The 20,987-nt window shown below is 51.3% G+C and overlaps 1 protein-coding gene across 5 annotated transcripts in view; it reads left to right on the top strand.

The window, feature by feature from the left end:
• tnrc6c1 (trinucleotide repeat containing adaptor 6C1) overlaps positions 1-20,987 on the top strand; it is a 78,949-nt gene that overhangs the window by 47,997 nt on the left and 9,965 nt on the right. For 2 of the 5 annotated variants that reach the window (XM_055898621.1, XM_055898625.1), the window contains 16 exons: positions 1,521-4,190; positions 8,483-8,683; positions 9,512-9,759; positions 10,037-10,094; positions 10,261-10,412; positions 10,779-10,952; positions 11,348-11,485; positions 11,886-12,005; positions 12,253-12,336; positions 12,702-12,948; positions 13,501-13,665; positions 14,037-14,213; positions 14,500-14,649; positions 16,764-16,874; positions 17,632-17,856; positions 20,584-20,797. In XM_055898621.1, coding sequence (XP_055754596.1) covers positions 1,521-4,190; positions 8,483-8,683; positions 9,512-9,759; positions 10,037-10,094; positions 10,261-10,412; positions 10,779-10,952; positions 11,348-11,485; positions 11,886-12,005; positions 12,253-12,336; positions 12,702-12,948; positions 13,501-13,665; positions 14,037-14,213; positions 14,500-14,649; positions 16,764-16,874; positions 17,632-17,856; positions 20,584-20,797 — 5,134 coding nt within the window. The remainder of the gene's footprint in view (positions 1-1,520; positions 4,191-8,482; positions 8,684-9,511; positions 9,760-10,036; positions 10,095-10,260; positions 10,413-10,778; positions 10,953-11,347; positions 11,486-11,885; positions 12,006-12,252; positions 12,337-12,701; positions 12,949-13,500; positions 13,666-14,036; positions 14,214-14,499; positions 14,650-16,763; positions 16,875-17,631; positions 17,857-20,583; positions 20,798-20,987) is intronic. The other 3 variants (XM_055898623.1, XM_055898624.1, XM_055898622.1) reach the window with 3 other exon arrangements.

The following is a 20,987-nucleotide window of genomic DNA, read 5'->3' on the forward strand; positions in this document are numbered from 1 at the left end:
TGTTGTATTGTGTAGATTAGGTACTTGTGTTTGTCATATACCGGCATCATTGTGAAGTGTTTCATCTAATTGAATACACTCCAGGGCAGAGTGGTTATCAGTCAAGCCAAATGTTTGTGAACCTGGTGTCAGGACCAGACTGAGGCTGAACTGCAGGAGTCAGGGGTCAAGGGTTAGGACTGAGGATGGGCGTCTTCGGATCTGCCAGTGGACTCCACCTAGGCTCCCTTTTTATTCCAAGATGGCTGCAACTAGGGTAAAGCTGTTGCGATTACTAGGCTTGGGCGATATACCGTTAATACCGTATACCGGGGTATTTCGAAATATACAGAATAAGCAAAACTCTCACAGCAGTCAACATTTCAACCAGGGTTGGACAGTAGACAGATTTTCATACATCATACTGTACCATACCAGGGTATACGGTATTACCAGAAGTGTACACAAGGGGGAACTATTTAGGTATCAAAATAATTACACACAAAATCATTTAGGCAACAGGGTTCTTCATCCAGGAGGGGTTTGAATGTCTGCTGTAACCAAGAAGCTTGATCTTAACATCGAGCCACTTAGCTAACAAGTTAGCAAACCAAATGACATCTTATAGTTATACTTAACTTATAGTTAGTTATAAGCAGTAGCGTATTCGTACCGAACTGTTCTGTACGGGGACCTCGGTTCGGTCACCACTGTGAACCTGAAATGAATACAGAAAACCAATAAAAACACTAGCCTATGCCTACACTGAGTTGTATGCTATCGCCTCGCGAGTGAATTAGAGCTGAATAAACATTGTAGGCTATTAAAACAAGTACAGCCTATGCGCACGTTGTAATCAAAATTCAAATTTTAACTCACTGATTTCAAACTATCCTTTTGTGAGGCGCAGCTGGGAACTGTGTAGATGGGGACTGTGTAGATGGGGACTGTGTAGATGGGGACTGTGTAGATGGGGACTGTGTAGATGGGGACTGTGTAGATGGGGACTGTGTAGATGGGGACTGTGTAGATGGGGACTGTGTAGATGGGGACTGTGTAGATGGGGACTGTGTAGATGGGGACTGTGTAGATGGGGACTGTGTAGATGGGGACTGTGTAGATGGGGACTGGTGGGATCCATAAGCCAGAATTGAAGGATCCTCCATCATCGGTTAAATCTCCAGTTTGGGAACATTTTGGCACATACACCATCGGTCAAAAGTTACTCATTCAACACTTACTCATTCAAGGGTTTTTCTTTATTTTTACTAATTTCTACATTATAAAATAATAGTGAAAACATCAAAACTATGAAATAACACATATGGAATCATGTAGTAGCCAAAAAAGTGTTAAACAAATGAAAATATATGTTAAATTTGAGATTCTTCAAAATAGCCACCCTTTGCCTTGATGACAGCTTTGCACACTCTTGGCATATGTTTAGATGCCAACTGTTGTCATGTTATCTTCTAGGTATGATGACATAATAACCTTTCCCTTTCTCCCTCTCTTTCTCTCCATCCTCTCTCATCCAACAGAGCTGCCCCCACAGAGTGGCCCGGGAGCCCATTATGAGAATCCCCACTGGGGACACCAGCCAGCCAATCGGAGTGCCACTTCCGCCTCAGCGTCGGTCAATCACAGTGGCTGGGATACAGTGATCATCGACGAGAGCGACACCGAGGCCTGGCCCTCCATTTCCCGCAGCAGCCAGAGCCAGGGCCCTGCTGGAGGATGCCCCTCGGACACTGACCCTGTTGGTCCGGCCAGCAGCAGCAGCAGTATGAGCATGGCCACGGGGGCCAACGGCCAGACAGGCCACTTTCCTGCCAACTACCCCAGCAGCAAAGGAACCAGCTCTGGGCCCGGCAGCTCAGCCAATCAACCCGGGGCAGGCATGGCCGGCATGGCCTCCAGCCAAGGAGCAGCCAATCGGGGCTGGGGATCTGGTCCCGGTCCCTCCCCCCACGGCCCTCCTCAGTCCTCCTCTGTCGGGGGTGGGGAGGGGAAGAGTGATGGCCCAATGGGAGGAGGAGGAGGCAGGGGTTGGGGCTCCTCTTCCTCCACCACCTCCAACTTTAACTTGAACCTGAACCCCAATGCCAACCCCTCGGCCTGGCCCGTTCTGGGGCACGACGGGGGCGGAGGAGCGGGGGAAAGCAGCTCAGGGGGAGCCAACCCCAATCAACCCCCTTCTTCTCAACCCCCTCCAAACCTCTGCAACCCGCCAGGCACCTCTCACGCCCAGGGGAACGGCAACAGAGGAGGAACCATGGTGGGCGGAACGAACGGCAACCTTCCGGTAGGGGGAGGCGGCACCTGGGGAGAATCATCTGAGCCACACCCATCCTCGTCCACGAATGTGTCTTTCAGCTCAGAACCTCAGAACCTTAACACTGACGGACCAAATCATACTAGCAAGCAACAGGAGCCCCCTATCCACAGCGTGTCCGGCTGGAGTGGCCCCTCCGGAGGAATGGGCTCCCTGGGCCGGCCTCCTCCTGGAGCTTCACAGCTGGTCAACGGAGAGGATGGCAGCTCCGCCTGGGGCAACAATGGAGACTCCAAATCAGTCGCCTCCTCCGTGGAGCCTTCGGGCTGGGACTCTGGGGCCGGGGGCTGGGGGAGCCATGGAAGCAGTGGTGGTGGAACCTCTGGAGGCTGGGGAGGCCAGAGCAGCGGAGATGCCTGGGGGAAGCAGCATTCTGGCGAGGTCCAGGGGGGCTGGGATGCCCCCAGCTCTCCTCCCCAGCAGGCCAGCTCCTGGAGCACCCGAGCCCCTAGCACCACGGTGGCCAGCGAGGGCAGCAGCGAGGGCATGGACGGAGCGGGACACTCCCGCCGACAGGACCGGTCATCCAGGGATGAGCCTGCCTCCCTGCTCCCAGCCCCTGACCTGGACCCCAGGGTGCTGTGCAACACAGGCTGGGGCCAAACCCCCGTCCGCCAGCACACGTCCTGGGACATGGAGGAGGCGGCACGCACACAACGAAAGGCAGATGCTGCCGGGACGGACTCTTGGGGAGGCTCCGTCCCCAACACTCCCACCGAGCCAGCCCAAGGGCCCTCCAACCCCAGCCACGGCCCCCCTCATCGGGCTGACCCCAAGAGCGAGGGTCCCGGGCCTGGTCCTCAGGCTGCCCCTGGCTGGGGTGGCTCCATGCCTCCAGCCAGCCAACCCGGCTCTGGCTGGGGCGAGACACCGAGCAGCAAGAATCCCCCCAACGGTCCTGGGGGCTGGGGGAACCCCCCACCAGGAGGCCCCGGATCAGGCCCCAACATGCCCAAAGCTGGGAACCAGTCCTGGGGAGCTCCAGAGGAGAAGTCCCCAAGCTGGGATGATTCCCACGGCAAGGCCCCCAAGCCCCAGGGCTGGGGAGATGGGCCGAAGCCGCCCCACAGCGGCTGGGGCAACAGCGCTGGAGGAGGGGGCAATGGAGGAGGAGGAGACTGGAGAGAGCCTGCAGATGGCAAGAAGAACAGTCCCACCATCAACCCTCCCTGGGAGGGAGAAGGAGCAGGAGGCTGGAAAGAGAGCAACCGAGGCTGGGGGAAACCTGGTCCGGGGATGGGGGGAAATGTTGGTGGAGGCTGGGGAGAGCCAGCGATGGCCCAGCAGCGCCCAAGTGGCCCTGCCCAAGGATGGGGCGGCAAGCCCCAGGAGAGCTCCAACGGCAACAGCGGAGGAGTTAGAGGAGGAAGCATGGGCGGGGCAGGAGGTGGAGAAGGGAGCATGGGATCCTGGGGAGGCCCTGGCCCCGTGAAGCCCAGTGTATCAGGCCGGGAGGGCAACGGGGGAGGAGGGAGCAAGCAGGACCCCTCAGGAGGAGAGCCCACAGGGTGGGAGGAACCTTCCCCACCCTCCATCCGACGCAAGATGGAGATTGATGACGGCACCTCGGCTTGGGGCGACCCGGGCGCCTACAACAAGATGGTCAACCTCTGGGACAAGAACAACCCTGAGGGAGGAGGGCCACCCCAAGGTAGACCCCCAGGGAACGCCCCCGTATGCCCCCCTGGAAACAACAACCACCCACCACATCACCCTCCCCACCATCCTCACACCTACCACGGCCCCCCACCACCCCTCCAGAGCCATGGGGGCCACAACCCCCAGGGCCCAGGCCAGAACAGTGGGCCCATGGACCCAGCCATGCCTCACCAGACTGCGCCTCCACCACACAGCAGACCACCCCTCATGGGTCCAGGTGAGAAGACATACTCTATGAATGGATGGCTTATAGTGTTACTGTGATTGTGTCCTTGATAATCTTGTCTTTTGACAATGCCATCTAGCTTTTAGATCAGGAGTCTTATGAAGTTGTGAAGCATCTTGCAATGTTGGGTTTACGTTTTGTACATGTAGTCATGGGAGGAGAACAGTGTTGGGCTTACGTTTTGTACATGTAGTCATGGGAGGAGAACAGTGTTGGGCTTACGTTTTGTACATGTAGTCATGGGAGGAGAACAGTGTTGGGCTTACGTTTTGTACATGTAGTCATGGGAAGAGAACAGTGTTGGGCTTACGTTTTGTACATGTAGTCATGGGAGGAGAACAGTGTTGGGCTTACGTTTTGTACATGTAGTCATGGGAGGAGAACAGTGTTGGGTTTACGTTTTGTACATGTAGTCATGGGAGGAGAACAGTGTTGGGCTTACGTTTTGTACATGTAGTCATGGGAGGAGAACAGTGTTGGGTTTACGTTTTGTACATGTAGTCATGGGAGGGGAACAATGTTGGGCTTACGTTTTGTACATGTAGTCATGGGAGGAGAACAGTGTTGGGTTTACGTTTTGTACATGTAGTCATGGGAGGAGAACAGTGTTGGGCTTACGTTTTGTACATGTAGTCATGGGAGGAGAACAGTGTTGGGCTTACGTTTTGTACATGTAGTCATGGGAGGAGAACAGTGTTGGGTTTACGTTTTGTACATGTAGTCATGGGAGGAGAACAGTGTTGGGCTTACGTTTTGTACATGTAGTCATGGGAGGAGAACAGTGTTGGGCTTACGTTTTGTACATGTAGTCATGGGTGGAGAACAATGTTGGGGGTTTTACTCAAACCTAACAGGCAGAATGAATTCACTGTGCCAGGCCTGATAAAGATTAGTCGTTTTGTTAAAAAGCGGAAGCTTAAAACCGTTGTCAGAGTTCAATCAACTGTTATTATACTGTGAACACACAAGAACAAGGAAATAGTTGTGTGTTCTACCTATGACTTAACACAGAATCCTGTTAGGTGGCGCACAGCGAACACATGCCTGGCTCCAAAACGTTGATCCGTTTAAAGGTAAAACCTCGCCTCTTAAATTTCCATCTAAATGAAGAACCAAATTGGCGAAAGCGATGCCAGCCCGCCCTGGCCCCACCCCCTATACTTCTCTGAAGCTCACTCTCCTCTGATTTCACAACAACAACACGGGCGCCCCCATCTGTGTGCGTAACTGTGGCAACCTCACGTGGGCACACGTGGCGGAGGAAGCCCAAGAATGCTGTTTACTAACCCGGCTTGTGAAAATAGCGATTGGAGCCACAAAACATTTGAGCTGTGGAGGAAGTGTGTGATTATAGGAGTAACCACCATCTGTCAGTAGTTAGAGGAGGCGAGAGGAGGAGGAGGGGGGAGAGAGTGAGAGTTTAGACCCTCTGCTGGTTCTGGCTAGTCACTGCCCCATATGCTGCTCTTTTATGCACCACAATCAACCATGCAACAAAATAATACAATACAAGTTTTGTGTCCATACAGTATACACTGAAATATGTCTTTAGTTTCCTTCACTCCTTTCCCACATGACCCTGATACTTAAAATGACAAGCTATTGATTTCTTTAACGTCAGTGGTCATGAAGGAAAGGAGATGAGGAGATAATCATAACTGATCCAGGAAGTAGACCTCTTGGAGCGATAGACAAACTGGCACAGGCAGAGATGGGGCTGCCTGACTCTCAGCCAGGCCAACTGGTTACTACAGAGAGGGCCAAGAGTTAAACTGCCTCCTCTGTCCTAGCCTGGCCAACTGGTTACTACAGAGAGGGCCAAGAGTTAAACTGCCTCCTCTGTCCTAGCCTGGCCAACTGGTTACTACAGAGAGGGCCAAGAGTTAAACTGCCTCCTCTGTCCTAGCCTGGCCAACTGGTTACTACAGAGAGGGCCAAGAGTTAAACTGCCTCCTCTGTCCTAGCCTGGCCAACTGGTTACTACAGAGAGGGCCAAGAGTTAAACTGCCTCCTCTGTCCTAGCCAGGCCAACTGGTTACTACAGAGAGGGCCAAGAGTTAAACTGCCTCCTCTGTCCTAGCCTGGCCAACTGGTTACTACAGAGAGGGCCAAGAGTTAAACTGCCTCCTCTGTCCTAGCCTGGCCAACTGGTTACTACAGAGAGGGCCAAGAGTTAAACTGCCTCCTCTGTCCTAGCCTGGCCAACTGGTTACTACAGAGAGGGCCAAGAGTTAAACTGCCTCCTCTGTCCTAGCCTGGCCAACTGGTTACTACAGAGAGGGCCAAGAGTTAAACTGCCTCCTCTGTCCTAGCCAGGCCAACTGGTTACTACAGAGAGGGCCAAGAGTTAAACTGCCTCCTCTGTCCTAGCCTGGCCAACTGGTTACTACAGAGAGGGCCAAGAGTTAAACTGCCTCCTCTGTCCTAGCCTGGCCAACTGGTTACTACAGAGAGGGCCAAGAGTTAAACTGCCTCCTCTGTCCTAGCCTGGCCAACTGGTTACTACAGAGAGGGCCAAGAGTTAAACTGCCTCCTCTGTCCTAGCCTGGCCAACTGGTTACTACAGAGAGGGCCAAGAGTTAAACTGCCTCCTCTGTCCTAGCCTGGCCAACTGGTTACTACAGAGAGGGCCAAGAGTTAAACTGCCTCCTCTGTCCTAGCCTGGCCAACTGGTTACTACAGAGAGGGCCAAGAGTTAAACTGCCTCCTCTGTCCTAGCCTGGCCAACTGGTTACTACAGAGAGGGCCAAGAGTTAAACTGCCTCCTCTGTCCTAGCCAGGCCAACTGGTTACTACAGAGAGGGCCAAGAGTTAAACTGCCTCCTCTGTCCTAGCCTGGCCAACTGGTTACTACAGAGAGGGCCAAGAGTTAAACTGCCTCCTCTGTCCTAGCCTGGCCAACTGGTTACTACAGAGAGGGCCAAGAGTTAAACTGCCTCCTCTGTCCTAGCCTGGCCAACTGGTTACTACAGAGAGGGCCAAGAGTTAAACTGCCTCCTCTGTCCTAGCCTGGCCAACTGGTTACTACAGAGAGGGCCAAGAGTTAAACTGCCTCCTCTGTCCTAGCCAGGCCAACTGGTTACTACAGAGAGGGCCAAGAGTTAAACTGCCTCCTCTGTCCTAGCCTGGCCAACTGGTTACTACAGAGAGGGCCAAGAGTTAAACTGCCTCCTCTGTCCTAGCCTGGCCAACTGGTTACTACAGAGAGGGCCAAGAGTTAAACTGCCTCCTCTGTCCTAGCCTGGCCAACTGGTTACTACAGAGAGGGCCAAGAGTTAAACTGCCTCCTCTGTCCTAGCCTGGCCAACTGGTTACTACAGAGAGGGCCAAGAGTTAAACTGCCTCCTCTGTCCTAGCCTGGCCAACTGGTTACTACAGAGAGGGCCAAGAGTTAAACTGCCTCCTCTGTCCTAGCCAGGCCAACTGGTTACTACAGAGAGGGCCAAGAGTTAAACTGCCTCCTCTGTCCTAGCCTGGCCAACTGGTTACTACAGAGAGGGCCAAGAGTTAAACTGCCTCCTCTGTCCTAGCCTGGCCAACTGGTTACTACAGAGAGGGCCAAGAGTTAAACTGCCTCCTCTGTCCTAGCCTGGCCAAGGTCTAGCCTGTCCTACTTAGAGGCATTGTAGAAACCAGGAAAAGAAAGGTTAGGAATGGTACATTTTAGCAATATGATTTTCTTATATATTTTTTGTTACATTGTAACTGTTTAATCTTAGATTTAGAAGAAGGATGCACACAATGTTGAAATTGACAATACATGCATTTTGTTAGGTGTATGAATGGCAGTGCAGGGGTTTCTCCTGTAGGATCAAATATTTGTCACATGCGCTGAACACAACAGGTGTAGGTAGACCTTACCGTGAAATGCTTACTTACAAGCGCTTAACCAACAATGCAGTTTTAAGAAAATAAGAGTTTAGTTAATTTAGTAACTATTTTCTGAAGAAAAATCAATAAAAAGTAACAATAACAAGGCTATATACAGCGGGTACCGGTACCGAGTCAATGTGTGGGAGTACCGTAATTGAGGTAATATGTACATGTAGGTAGGGGTAACGTGACTATGCATAGATAATAAACAGGGGGAGGGGGGAGCCATTTGATGAATTGTTCAGCTGTCTCATGGCTTGGGGGTAGAAACTGATGAGGAGCCTTTTGGACCTGTAGCAGGAGAACAATATTGACCTACGGTTCCAGAGCAAGAGTTTGTTTTGGGTCCGTTGTTCTCTGTACTGTTATCCAATCCATGTGTGCCCTTAACAAAGTCATCCTGTTCCTAGGCTGGGGGGAGCCTTCCAGTGCCCACCCCAAACCAGAGCCCTCCTGGGGGGAGCCTTCTCCCCCTCCGGTCAGCGTGGACAACGGGACCTCCGCCTGGGGGAAACCCACCGGGAGCCATGGGGGCTGGGGTGTGGGTGACAACAGCCCCGAACCCTACAGACGGGGTAACCCACCCCTTGGATCTGCACCTTGCAAACCAGGTGAGAAGGACTCTAGTACTTTTTACAGATTAGATCAGAATTTTCCTGATTAAGCGAAATTGCTGATATTTTTACTAGGGCTGGGACCTCATGATATTACAAAATGTTTTACATTTTAGTCGTTTAGCAGACGCTCTTATCCAAAGTAACTTACAGTAACAGTTAGGTTTAAGTGCCTTGATCAAGGGCACGTCAACAGATTTTGCACCTAGTCGGCTAAAGGATTCAAACCAACGACCTCAAGGATTCAAACTAACAGACCTGCAGCCTACGCAAGGTAGCCTGGACCCCTAGGCTTCCTGCAGGCTACATTGTGTGCTGATAGAATCATGAGAATCGCAATACATATCCTATGTGTAATACGAATTGATAATGTGATTTTATTGCGTTTCGATGTTCCAAACATATTGCTCACCATATGTCTGCTGCAGAGGAACACGAAAGCCATGAGAAAACAAGTTTTGAAGTCATGGAAATATAATTGCTGAAAACAAATTTACTCCCTATTTAGTATGCAGCTACACTGACCTCTGGTGGCAGGCTGAATACACATTCTTACCAGTGCATGGCTGTGCTATACTAAAAGGAGTCTAAATCAACTGGCAATTCAAATACCCCACTGTCAGAACCAATACAAATACCCCACTGTCAGAACCAATACAAATACACCACTGTCAGAACCAATACAAATACACCACTGTCAGAACCAATACAAATATATTATTTCATAATCAGTGGCAGCTGGTGACTTAAAACGTTGTGGAGGATGATGGATAAAAATGAATTTGAAAAGATAGTAACAAAACACTTCATTCTCTCCCTCTGCAGCCCCCAAATCTATGCAAGACGGCTGGGGTGGCGGCGTAGGTGGCGGTGGGGGGGAGGACATGGGTTTGTCTGGGGGCCAGTGGGACCCTGACGACGGGGACATGTGGAGCAGCCAGGCCTCCCAGGAGAGCAACTCCTGGGGCAACAGACCCAGGAAGGGCCCACCCAAGGGGAAGATTCCGGGCAAGCAGGAGGAAGCCTGGATCATGAATCGCCTGATCAAGCAGCTGACAGACATGGGCTTCCCTGTGAGTGCTGCTACCTGCTACTACCTCTGGGGTCAAACTCCACACTGATGTAATCTGTATACATAGACATCTGATAATATAACATGCCATTTAGCAGACACTTTAATACAACAGTGAATGCATACATTTTGGTAGCCCCTGCGGGAATCCCGCCTTCCTGGCGTAGCTAGCTCCATGTTCCTACCAACTGAGCCACACAGGACCAGACGTAGACATGCATGTTTGTGAGATATTTCTGCTGACAGCCGTTCCTTTGTGTGTGTGTGTGTGTGTCCAGAGAGATCCAGCCGAGGAGGCTCTGAAGAGGAACAACATGAACCTGGACCAGGCCATGAGTAAGTCTCTTCTCCCAGTCCTCAATACACTCTGTTAACTCCTTGTTCCCGATGCACTCCATATCACTGTCCCTGACTGTATCAGTGTTGGTCATATCCCTGTGTTCTTTCTTTCTGTCTCTCACTGCTCTCTTTTTGGCACTACTCTCGGGACTGTCTCTCTCAGGTGCTCTGTTGGAGAAGAAGACGGAGCTGGACAGGCGGGGGATCGGCATGTCCGACTACAACAACTATCTGATCAACAAGGGACCAATGGGCTGCCGGCCTCCCCTCCACTCCAAAGAGTCCTCCTCAGATCGCTCCCCTTTCCTCGACAAGGTAATGACCCCTGACCCCTGACCCAACATCACACACACCTATATTATCCATGGGTTCTTCAATGAGAATATGCTGTATAGCCAGGGCAGACATATTGTTCTGGGGAACCATGGAAAATAGCTTATCAATGAATCAGGGGGAAAAAAGTTTTTTTAAAGCCAAAATGATTTTCAAAAATGAACAGTATACTTCTGTACATCAATCACACTGTTGTGTAACTCACTCAATAGTGTGTTTGTTCCATTCTTCGCTAGTTATGAGGGGACCATTTCTGTTCTGTACCGGGCAAGGTTCATTTTCTATGTATCCACCCATTGAGAGTGTAATGGTGACGCTCTCCCTCTGTGGCTGTCTGTGTGGGCGCAGGACGGTGTTGGTAGCCTGGTGGAGGACGTCCTCACCTCCTCACCGTTTATGCCTTGTTCCCCCGGCCCCCTCGGCCTGAAACTCCCCTCCCTGCCCAGCACTGCCCTGCCTCTATCCAGCCAGGGCCTGGGCGGCCCACAGGGCCTAGCCATGCAAAACTTGAACAACAGACAGGTAGGCAGCACACTGTCTACGGCTATGTGGGGTTTAGACAGCAGACAGGCAACAGACAGGTGCCATAAGCAGAATTGGGGGTAATGTGGAGTTGAATGACAGACTGCTAGGAAAAGATAGGAGTGTGAGAAGAGGAAGGACTGGTTGGCATACTGATAGGCAGAGAGGGAGATGGACGGACGGACTGGCAGGGGTAAGGACAGAGCTAGAGGCTGGGGTTTTGTCTAGCCTGTTAAATCTTGTTGGACTTTATGAATCTAAATCAAAGTTTATTGGTCACGTGGCTGGCTGTAAACGGTTCAGAGACATGCAGACTTGCAGTTCTTCCCCAACAGTGCAGAATAGTGGGTCCCTATCATCATGCTGTTCCACCCTCGTTTCCACCTCCCTCCCAGATGCAGAGTGGAATGTTGGGCAGTAGCGGTGCAGCACAAGCCCGGGCCATGCAGCAGCCTCCTCCTCAGCCGTCAGTGCCGCCTCTCGGCTCCCAGCCTAGTCTACGCGCTCAAGTGCCTCAGTTTCTCTCCCCTCAGGTACACACACACCCACACACACACACAACATGGACCAGGGTTGTATTCATTATGGGAAAACTGTGTAAAACAGTTTTCAAAGGACAGCGAACGTGAGAGGTTGTTATTAGACAAGTCCAGGTTGGGTGGGATCCTTGTTAGGATTCATTGTCTTGTATTTAGTGCCTAATGAATACGACCTGGGAAATACCACACACCTCTCAGCCCCCTCCAAGTATCTCCCCTCACTCATTCACACACACACAAACACACTTGCACTCATATATAGAATCACACACACATTTTTCAGCTCCCCTCAGCATAGTTTACGTGCATAAGCGCCTCAGTCCTGTCCACCGTTTTGTCTCGTACTTAGTTTATGGTTTCTAAAACCGTATCTTTTGGTCTCTCTCTTGTCTAGGTTCAAGCACAGCTCTTACAGTTTGCAGCAAAAAACATTGGTCTGAATCCTGCACTTTTAACCTCACCAATAAACCCTCAACATATGACCCTTTTGAACCAACTATACCAGCTGCAACTGGTGAGTCCTCTTCTGGTCTCCTCTCAGTTTACTTTAGGACTCCTCCATATAAACCACTATGCAGATACACTCTGTACACACTTATATCATACACTTCTCCACTGCCTCGCTGCCTTAGAGATGGGAAAACCCTTGGCTTTTGACTGGTCGCATTCTGGAGCAACTAGAAAATGGTGTGTGTGTGCACGTGCATATTTATGTACATATGTGTCTGTGGATTTGTGTGTAAACGTGTATTCCTCTGCAGGCGTACCAGCGTTTACAAATTCAGCAGCAGATGTTGCAGGCGCAGCGTAATGTTTCTGCTCCCATCCGACAGCAAGAGCAGCACGTGAGTGTCCCTCTGTGTCCCTCCCTCTCAAATACAGCCCACTAATGTCACCCATCTCTGCCTTTCATATCTACTGATCCTGAACCCGGCCAGGCCTCATACTGGGGTAAAACCCAAATGTTTTACACCCCCTCTGCTATAGTAGAATGCTTTGCAGACATAGCTGGGTTCCTAGTCTGGTGAATTTGAGATAACCTGGGTGGTTAATCCTTAGTACAAGCAGATGTTGTATGTATAAGGGGTTATACTTGCCATTCTCTCCAGCAACTGTCCCATTGACATTTTTCCTGTGGTCTCTGCTGGCTCACAGATAAACTGACCACCAGCTTTGTGTCTCTCTCCGATGTCACTTCCTCTTCCTGCAGGTTGCACGTACAATCAATAACATGCAGCAGCAGATCCAACAACACCAGAGACAGCTGGCCCAGGCCCTGCTGATGAAGCAGCAGCAGCAGCAGACCCTCGGCTCCCTCTCCTCCTCCGGCCTGCACCACGGCCAAGGCAAATCAGCCCTGGACTTGTTCCCAGGCCACCCCCAGGCTCCGGGCCTACCCGACCTGCAGACCAAAGAGCAGCAGTCGTCCCCCAACTCCTACAGCCCCTACCCTCTCTGTGAGTGTGAACTCTGTTCCACAATGTGCACAACAAATAGTAGTTCCACTGTGCTTCTGTTTGCTCTTTGGGCTCTTGTCAATTTGGGAGAGTTGTTGACGTAACAGGGGCTTTATAAATACATTTGATTGATTGATAACAGGACTGGGAATGTCATCATTGTTACAGGTCCCAGACCTGTGTGTGCCCTTTCTGTGCTAAACAGATCATCTTTCTGGTCAATATCTGTCTGTGTTCAAATACAGCTGTTGGGACTTGCTCAGTGTCTAACAGATATCCTGTGGCAAAGGCATTACGATTGATTGGATTTATATAAAGAACCATAGCAACAAAGTGCAAAACAAGAAACGAGTGATTCATCCTTAATGCTTTATTGACTTGTCTTGTCTGGTGTTACCTCTCTGCCTGTCTCCCTCTCTGCCTGTCTCCCTCTCTGCCTGTCTCCCTCTCTGCCTGTCTCCCTCTCTGCCTGTCTCCCTCCCTGCCTGTCTCCCTCCCTGCCTGTCTCCCTCTCTGCCTGTCTCCCTCTCTGCCTGTCTCCCCATCTCCCAGCTGGACTGAATCCTAACATGAATGTAACCTGCATAGAGGTGGGAGGCCTGTCCATGAAGGAGCTTCCCCAGCCCCAGTCTCGCCTCTCCCAGTGGACACACCCCAACTCCATGGACAGCCTCTCTGGAGGTTCATCCTCTCTGGAGCCCAACCTGAACAAGCACGGTACAAACTGTTGACACCATTGCCCAATCTTGGGACAATAAAGATTTATTGAACTCTACTGAGCTGGACTGAGTAGAACTGGGGAATATGAAAGGACCATGGTGTATGACACTCAGTTGGCAGCTTCAGAATGTAGTTTTCCAAGTGGAACCTTGTAATTTCCATCTCAATGCTACTATATGTTCTAGGAAAGGGAAGGGAGATACCCGGTCAGTTGTACAACTGAATGCATTCAACTGAAATGTGTCTTTCTCATTTAACCCAACCCCTCCTGTATTGGTTTCTATTAAACTTGACTAAGTATTCCATTCTCTAGTTCTAATTTATATTCTACTTAACCAACTTCCTGGTTCCCCTCTTGTCTCTGGCAGGTTCCAACCTGGGCCCCCCCGGGAAGCCCCCCCAAATGGAGGATGGGTACAGCCCCTACGGCATGATGCCTGGCTCCGAGTCCCCCACCAACCCCCTGGTGCCCCCAGACAGCTGGAGCCAGGGCAAGAGCCCCAACGACAAGATGGTCAACGGCGCCAACATCACCTGGCCTCCAGGTCAGTTAGTCGGCTAGTTAGACTGGGATGGTGGAAAACAGTCCTGGACAGCTACAGTGACTGCTTACTGTCCAGCCAAAACCAATTCACCTAATATGATGATCATGGGACTGATGTAGCCAAATGAGTTCTGTTTTCAAGTGAATTTATCAGAAGGGTTTAGTTTCATTGCAAGCACCACATTTAGTATTTTTTTATTTTGTACATTACTAAACCAGGTAATCATATAAATGAATGAGAGGAATGACAATTGTAATACTTCCTGTACCATCACTTCCTCCTCCAGAGTTCTGCCCGGGCGTGCCCTGGAAGGGCCTGCAGAACATCGACCCGGAGAACGACCCCAACATGACCCCGGGGAGCGTTCCCAGTGGCCCCACCATCAACACCAACATCCAGGACGTCAACCGCTACCTGCAGAGAGACCGCAGCGGAGGTGAGGACGGAGGACGAGGGAGCAGAAAGGGAGATGAGGGTGGAGAAGGAAGGGAGAGAGGAACAGGGGAGGTGAGAGACAGGGGTGGAGAGAGACGGGGGAGCTAGGGGTGGAGAGGGACGGGGGAGCTAGGGGTGGAGAGGAACAGGGGAGGTGAGAGACAGGGGTGGAGAGGGACGGGGGAGCTAGGGGTGGAGAGGGACGGGGGAGCTAGGGGTGGAGAGGAACAGGGGAGGTGAGAGACAGGGGTGGAGAGAGACAGGGGAGGAGAGGGACGGGGGAGCTAGGGGTGGAGAGGGACGGGGGAGCTAGGGGTGGAGAGGGACGGGGGAGCAAGGGGTGGAGAGGGACGGGGGAGCTAGGGGTGGAGAGGGACGGGGGAGCTAGGGGTGGAGAGGGACGGGGGAGCTAGGGGTGGAGAGGGACGGGGGAGCTAGGGGTGGAGAGGGACGGGGGAGCTAGGGGTGGAGAGGGACGGGGGAGCTAGGGGTGGAGAGGGACGGGGGAGCTAGGGGTGGAGAGGGACGGGGGAGTTAGGGGTGGAGAGGGACGGGGGAGCTAGGGGTGGAGAGGGACGGGGGAGCTAGGGGTGGAGAGGGACGGGGGAGCTAGGGGTGGAGAGGGACGGGGGAGCTAGGGGTGGAGAGGGACGGGGGAGCTAGGGGTGGAGAGGGACGGGGGAGCTAGGGGTGGAGAGGGACGGGGGAGCTAGGGGTGGAGAGGAACAGGGGAGGTGAGAGACAGGGGTGGAGAGAGACGGGGGAGCAAGGGGTGGAGAGGGACGGGGGAGCTAGGGGTGGAGAGGGACGGGGGAGCTAGGGGTGGAGAGGGACGGGGGAGTTAGGGGTGGAGAGGGACGGGGGAGCTAGGGGTGGAGAGGAACAGGGGAGGTGAGAGACAGGGGTGGAGAGAGACGGGGGAGCAAGGGGTGGAGAGGGACGGGGGAGCTAGGGGTGGAGAGGAACAGGGGAGGTGAGAGACAGGGGTGGAGAGAGACGGGGGAGCAAGGGGAGGAGAGCGACGGGGGAGCTAGGGATGGAGAGAGACGGGGGAGCAAGGGGTGGAGAGGGACGGGGGAGCTATGGGGTGGAGAGGGACGGGGGAGCTATGGGGTGGAGAGGGACGGGGGAGCAAGGGGTGGAGAGGGACGGGGGAGCAAGGGGTGGAGAGGGACGGGGGAGCAAGGGGTGGAGAGGGACGGGGGAGCAAGGGGTGGAGAGGGACGGGGGAGCAAGGGGTGGAGAGGGACGGGGGAGCAAGGGGTGGAGAGGGACGGGGGAGCAAGGGGTGGAGAGGGACGGGGGAGCAAGGGGTGGAGAGGGACGGGGGAGCAAGGGGTGGAGAGGGACGGGGGAGCAAGGGGTGGAGAGGGACGGGGGAGCAAGGGGTGGAGAGGGACGGGGGAGCTAGGGGTGGAGAGGGACGGGGGAGCTAGGGGTGGAGAGGGACGGGGGAGCTAGGGGTGGAGAGGGACGGGGGAGCTAGGGGTGGAGAGGGACGGGGGAGCTAGGGGTGGAGAGGGACGGGGAGGTGAGAAACAGAGTGGAGAGGGAAAGAGGGACAGAGGAGGTGAGGGAGGGAGGGAGGGGAGAAGGAAAGGAGAGGTGGGAGGGAGGGGAGAAGGACAGGTGAGAGAGAGAGAGGGAGGGAGGGGAGTGTTCATGTTGTAAGTAGTCCTATACATACGTAATGACGGTGCTCTCCCTCTGGTAGACTTGGTCTTGAGAGAGGAGAGGAGAGCTGGGGGTCTGAGATGACCTGAATCATTCAAAGAAAACTGCTGCAGGCCAAATCAGATACTGTGCCTGCAATGTATCCCAATGGGTTGGGGAGACTGATTATCTGTAACAGTTCAGTCATTGGAGGGAGCCTGCTTTTTTTCTTCTGGTCCTGCCGCTTCTTCACTTAACTGCATGTACAATCTGAAACTCGTATATCTACACTACTAGGTCATCTTATTCCTAACACTTTGAACTCTCCCATATCACACAGCCACATAACACCACAGCTATTCAGTCATCCACTTTCATTTATTCTGTTTCTTTATTAGATTTTCTCTCTTTCTTCCATTCCCTTCTTCTGTTTTTGTTTTGCTGGATGCGATGCCCCCATAGGCTCCTCCCCCACCTCATCTCAGAACGAGGCCCTGCCCCCCTCCACCGATTGGTCAGTCAGTGCCTACTCTAGCTCGTTCAGTCTGTCGTCCCCGGAAACGGACGACCCAGGTACACAGTTTGTCGGAGAGGGCGGAAGTCGCCTCTAACCACTGATACAGGGTCAAATCTTATATCCTACCATATTCCGAGTGGTTATGTTTAGGATCAGGTGATATGATAATCTGGTCCTAGATCTGTGGGTAGGGGTGACTTCCGCTTTGAGCTAGTTTGTCCCCCTGCCCCCCATCAGTGTTGACGCTTGTCCCAACCCTACCCTTTCCTCCTCCCTGCCCTGTCTCTGGTGGCTCAGTATCTGGTCCAGAGGAGGACCCCATCCTTACCATCGCATCTGTTTTGTGTGCCCTTCCCTCTTTAGTTGTACCCCTCATACATCTTCCCTCTGGTGGTGTTGATGTATCCCCACCCCTGTGTGTAGCATGGGGGGAGAGAAGAGAATAGGAGGGAAACTGGGAAGAGGGTGTATATATTATATCTTAGTATAGTTCTAGTAAGAGGTCTATCTGTGTTCCTGGCCTGATCTGTCCCATACTGTGAGGCCTGGTCTGAGACTGACCCTGTGCTGTACTCCTTACTGTGCGGACTGGGACTGTGTGTGGTCCCAGACCGCTGTCTGTTTTTGGTTCAACACGTACAGGAAAAGCAGAATGAATGCTCTGCTCTACCGTCAACAACCCCTCTACCAGGATATTATTCTGACTAGTGTTTTGGGTTGTTTAGTTCCCTGTGTGTTGTTGATAGAAGAATGCCAAGTATCTCCAGTTGTTGCCCAGCAATCAATGTGTTTTTTTTCTTATCTCTCTTTCAGGTAAATTGTCGGACATGAAGTCCACCTGGTCCCCGGGGCCCATCTCCCACCCCTCCCAGGTCTCTCTGTCCCATGAGTTGTGGAAGGTCCCCCAGGGGCCCCGCAATAACACAACCGCCCCCACGCGGCCCCCTCCGGGCCTCACCAACCCCACCAAGCACTCCTCCACCTGGGGAGGCAACTCCCTGGGCCTGGCCCAAGGCTGGAGCAGCTCCTACTCCTCAGGTAAATAAAATTGTATTTGTAAAATGTGCCGAATACAACAGGCATAGACCTAACTGTGTAATGCTTAAACAACAATGCAGTTTTAACAAAAATGGAGTTAAGAAAATATTTACTAAATGAACTAAAGTAAAGAATATATATATATATTTTAAAAGTAACACAATAAAATAACAATAATGAGGCTATGTACAGGGGGAACCGGTACCAAGTCAGGTTCAAGAGGTGATACAGACTAAAGCCCAGGTTCTAAAGGTGTTGTGATAGACTAAAGGCCAGGTTCTAGAGGTGTTGTGATACAGACTACAGGTCGGGTTCTAGAGGTGATACAGACTACAGGACAGGTTCTAGAGGTGATACAGACTAAAGGCCAGGTTCTAGAGGTGATACAGACTAAAGCCCAGGTTCTAAAGGTGTTGTGATACAGACTAAAGGCCAGGTTCTAGAGGTGATACAGACTAAAGGCCAGGTTCTAGAGATGATACAGACTAAAGGCCAGGTTCTAGAGGTGATACAGAGTTAAGGCCAGGTTCTAGAGGTGATACAGACTAAAGCCCAGGTTCTTAAGGTGTGATACAGACTAAAGCCCAGGTTCTTAAGGTGTGATACAGACTAAAGGACAGGTTCTAGAGGTGATACAGAGTTAAGGCCAGGTTCTAGAGGTGATACAGACTAAAGCCCAGGTTCTTAAGGTGTGATACAGACTAAAGCCCAGGTTCTTAAGGTGTGATACAGACTAAAGGTCAGGTTCTATAGGTGTTGTGATACAGACTAAAGGCCAGGTTCTAGAGGTGAAACAGACTAAAGGCCAGGTTCTAGAGGTGTTGTGATACAGACTAAAGCCCAGGTTCTAAAGGTGTTGTGATACGGACTAAGGCCAGGTTCTAGAGGTGATGTGATAGAGACTAAAGGCCAGGTTCTAGAGGTGTTGTGATACAGACTAAAGGTCAGGTTCTAGAGGTTATACAGACTAAAGGTCGGGTTCTAGAGGTGATACAGACTAAAGGCCAGGTTCTAGAGGTGATACAGACTAAAGGCCAGGTTCTAGAGGTGATACAGACTAAAGGCCAGGTTCTAGAGGTGATACAGGCTAAAGGCCAGGTTCTAGAGGTGATACAGGCTAAAGGCCAGGTTCTAGAGGTGATACAGGCTAAAGGCCAGGTTCTAGAGGTGATACAGACTAAAGGCCAGGTTCTAGATGTGATACAAAGTTAAGGCCAGGTTCTAGAGGTGATACAGACTAAAGCCCAGGTTCTTAAGGTGTGATACAGACTAAAGCCCAGGTTCTTAAGGTGTGATACAGACTAAAGGCCAGGTTATAGAGGTGTTGTGATACAGACTAAAGCCCAGGTTCTAAAGGTGTTGTGATACGGACTAAGGCCAGGTTCTAGAGGTGATGTGATAGAGACTAAAGGCCAGGTTCTAGAGGTGTTGTGATACAGACTAAAGGTCGGGTTTTGGGGTTATACAGACTAAAGGTCGGGTTCTAGAGGTGATACAGACTACAGGACAGGTTCTAGAGGTGATACAGACTAAAGGCCAGGTTCTAAAGGTGTTGTGATACAGACTAAAGGCCAGGTTCTAGAGGTGTTGTGATACAGACTAAAGGCCCGGTTCTAGAGGTGATACAGACTAAAGGCCAGGTTCTAGAGGTGATACAGACTAAAGGCCAGGTTCTAGAGATGTTGTAATACAGACTAAAGGCCAGGTTCTAGAGGTGTTGTGATACAGACTAAAGGCCAGGTTCTAGAGGTGATACAGACTAAAGGCCAGGTTCTAGAGGTGATAGACTAAAGGCCAGGTTCTAGAGGTGTTGTGGTCCAGACTAAAGGCTAGGTTCTAGAGGTGTTGTGATACAGACTAAAGGCCTGGTTCTAGAGGTGATATAGACTAAATGCCAGGTTCTAGAGGTGATACAGACTAAAGGCCAGGTTCAAGACGTGATACAGACTAAAGGCCTGGTTCTAGAGGTGATACAGACTAAAGGCCTGGTTCAAGACGTGATACAGACTAAAGGCCTGGTTCTAGAGGTGATACAGACTAAAGGCCTGGTTCTAGAGGTGATACAGACTAAAGGCCAGGTTCTAGAGGTGATGTGATACAGACTAGAGGTCGACCGATTATGATTTTTCAACGCCGATACCGATTATTGGAGGACCAAAAAAAGCTGATACCGATTAATCTGCCGATTTAATAAAAAATAAATACTTTTAAAAATGTTTTTATTTGTAATAATGACAATTACAACAATACTGAATGAACACTTATTTTAACTTAATACAATACATCAACAAAATAAATTTAGCCTCAAATAAATAATGAAACATGTTCAATTTGGTTTAAATAATGCAAAAACAAAGTGTTGGAGAAGAAAGTAAAAGTGCAATATGTGCCATGTAAGAAAAGAGAAGGCCAGGTTCTAGACGTGTATGTTGTAGCCTGGCAGGCAGAGACTTCTTGCCCTTTTGGTACAGCCAAGGCGGTCTAGACAACACCCCGAGAATGCCTTGTTGTGGTTGAACGCACCTCTCTTGATCAACTGACACTGTGGTTTACCTAAACTACAGAGCTTACTTCTTAGAATACACCACCCATCTTACTAACTGACTTTCCTAGCATTTCTGACATTGTGACATCATGGTGTTCGATATAGAGCAATTCTGCATTTTAGATTTATTTAGCTCTTTCCTCCCTCTCTTCTCTCCTTCTCCTCCCCCTCTATCCTTATAGTGGCTACCACATGGAGTACAGACAGCTCCAACAGGACCAGTAGCTGGTTGGTCCTGAGGAACCTCACTCCCCAGATAGACGGGTCCACCCTGCGGACGCTATGCATGCAGCATGGCCCCCTCATCACATTCCACCTCAACCTGACCCAGGGCAACGCATTGGTGCGCTACAGCTCCAAGGAGGAGGCCGCCAAGGCCCAGAAGTCCCTGCACATGTACGGAGATGTTTTTGGCAGTTTTCCTGCCCCTCTCACTGCTCGTAGGCAGAAACACTTAGGTCATGTCAACTGTCAGGTGTGAAAGAACTTAGAACTGGGAGAACTTGGAAAGCTTAGAATTTGGAAAAATGTGAACTTAGAGTGATCTTTTAGTGGGTGCCCGGGCCTGCTTCCACAAAGGGTAAAA

This window comes from Salvelinus fontinalis, chromosome 34 (genome assembly GCF_029448725.1).
Source record: "Salvelinus fontinalis isolate EN_2023a chromosome 34, ASM2944872v1, whole genome shotgun sequence".
NCBI lineage: Eukaryota > Metazoa > Chordata > Actinopteri > Salmoniformes > Salmonidae > Salvelinus > Salvelinus fontinalis.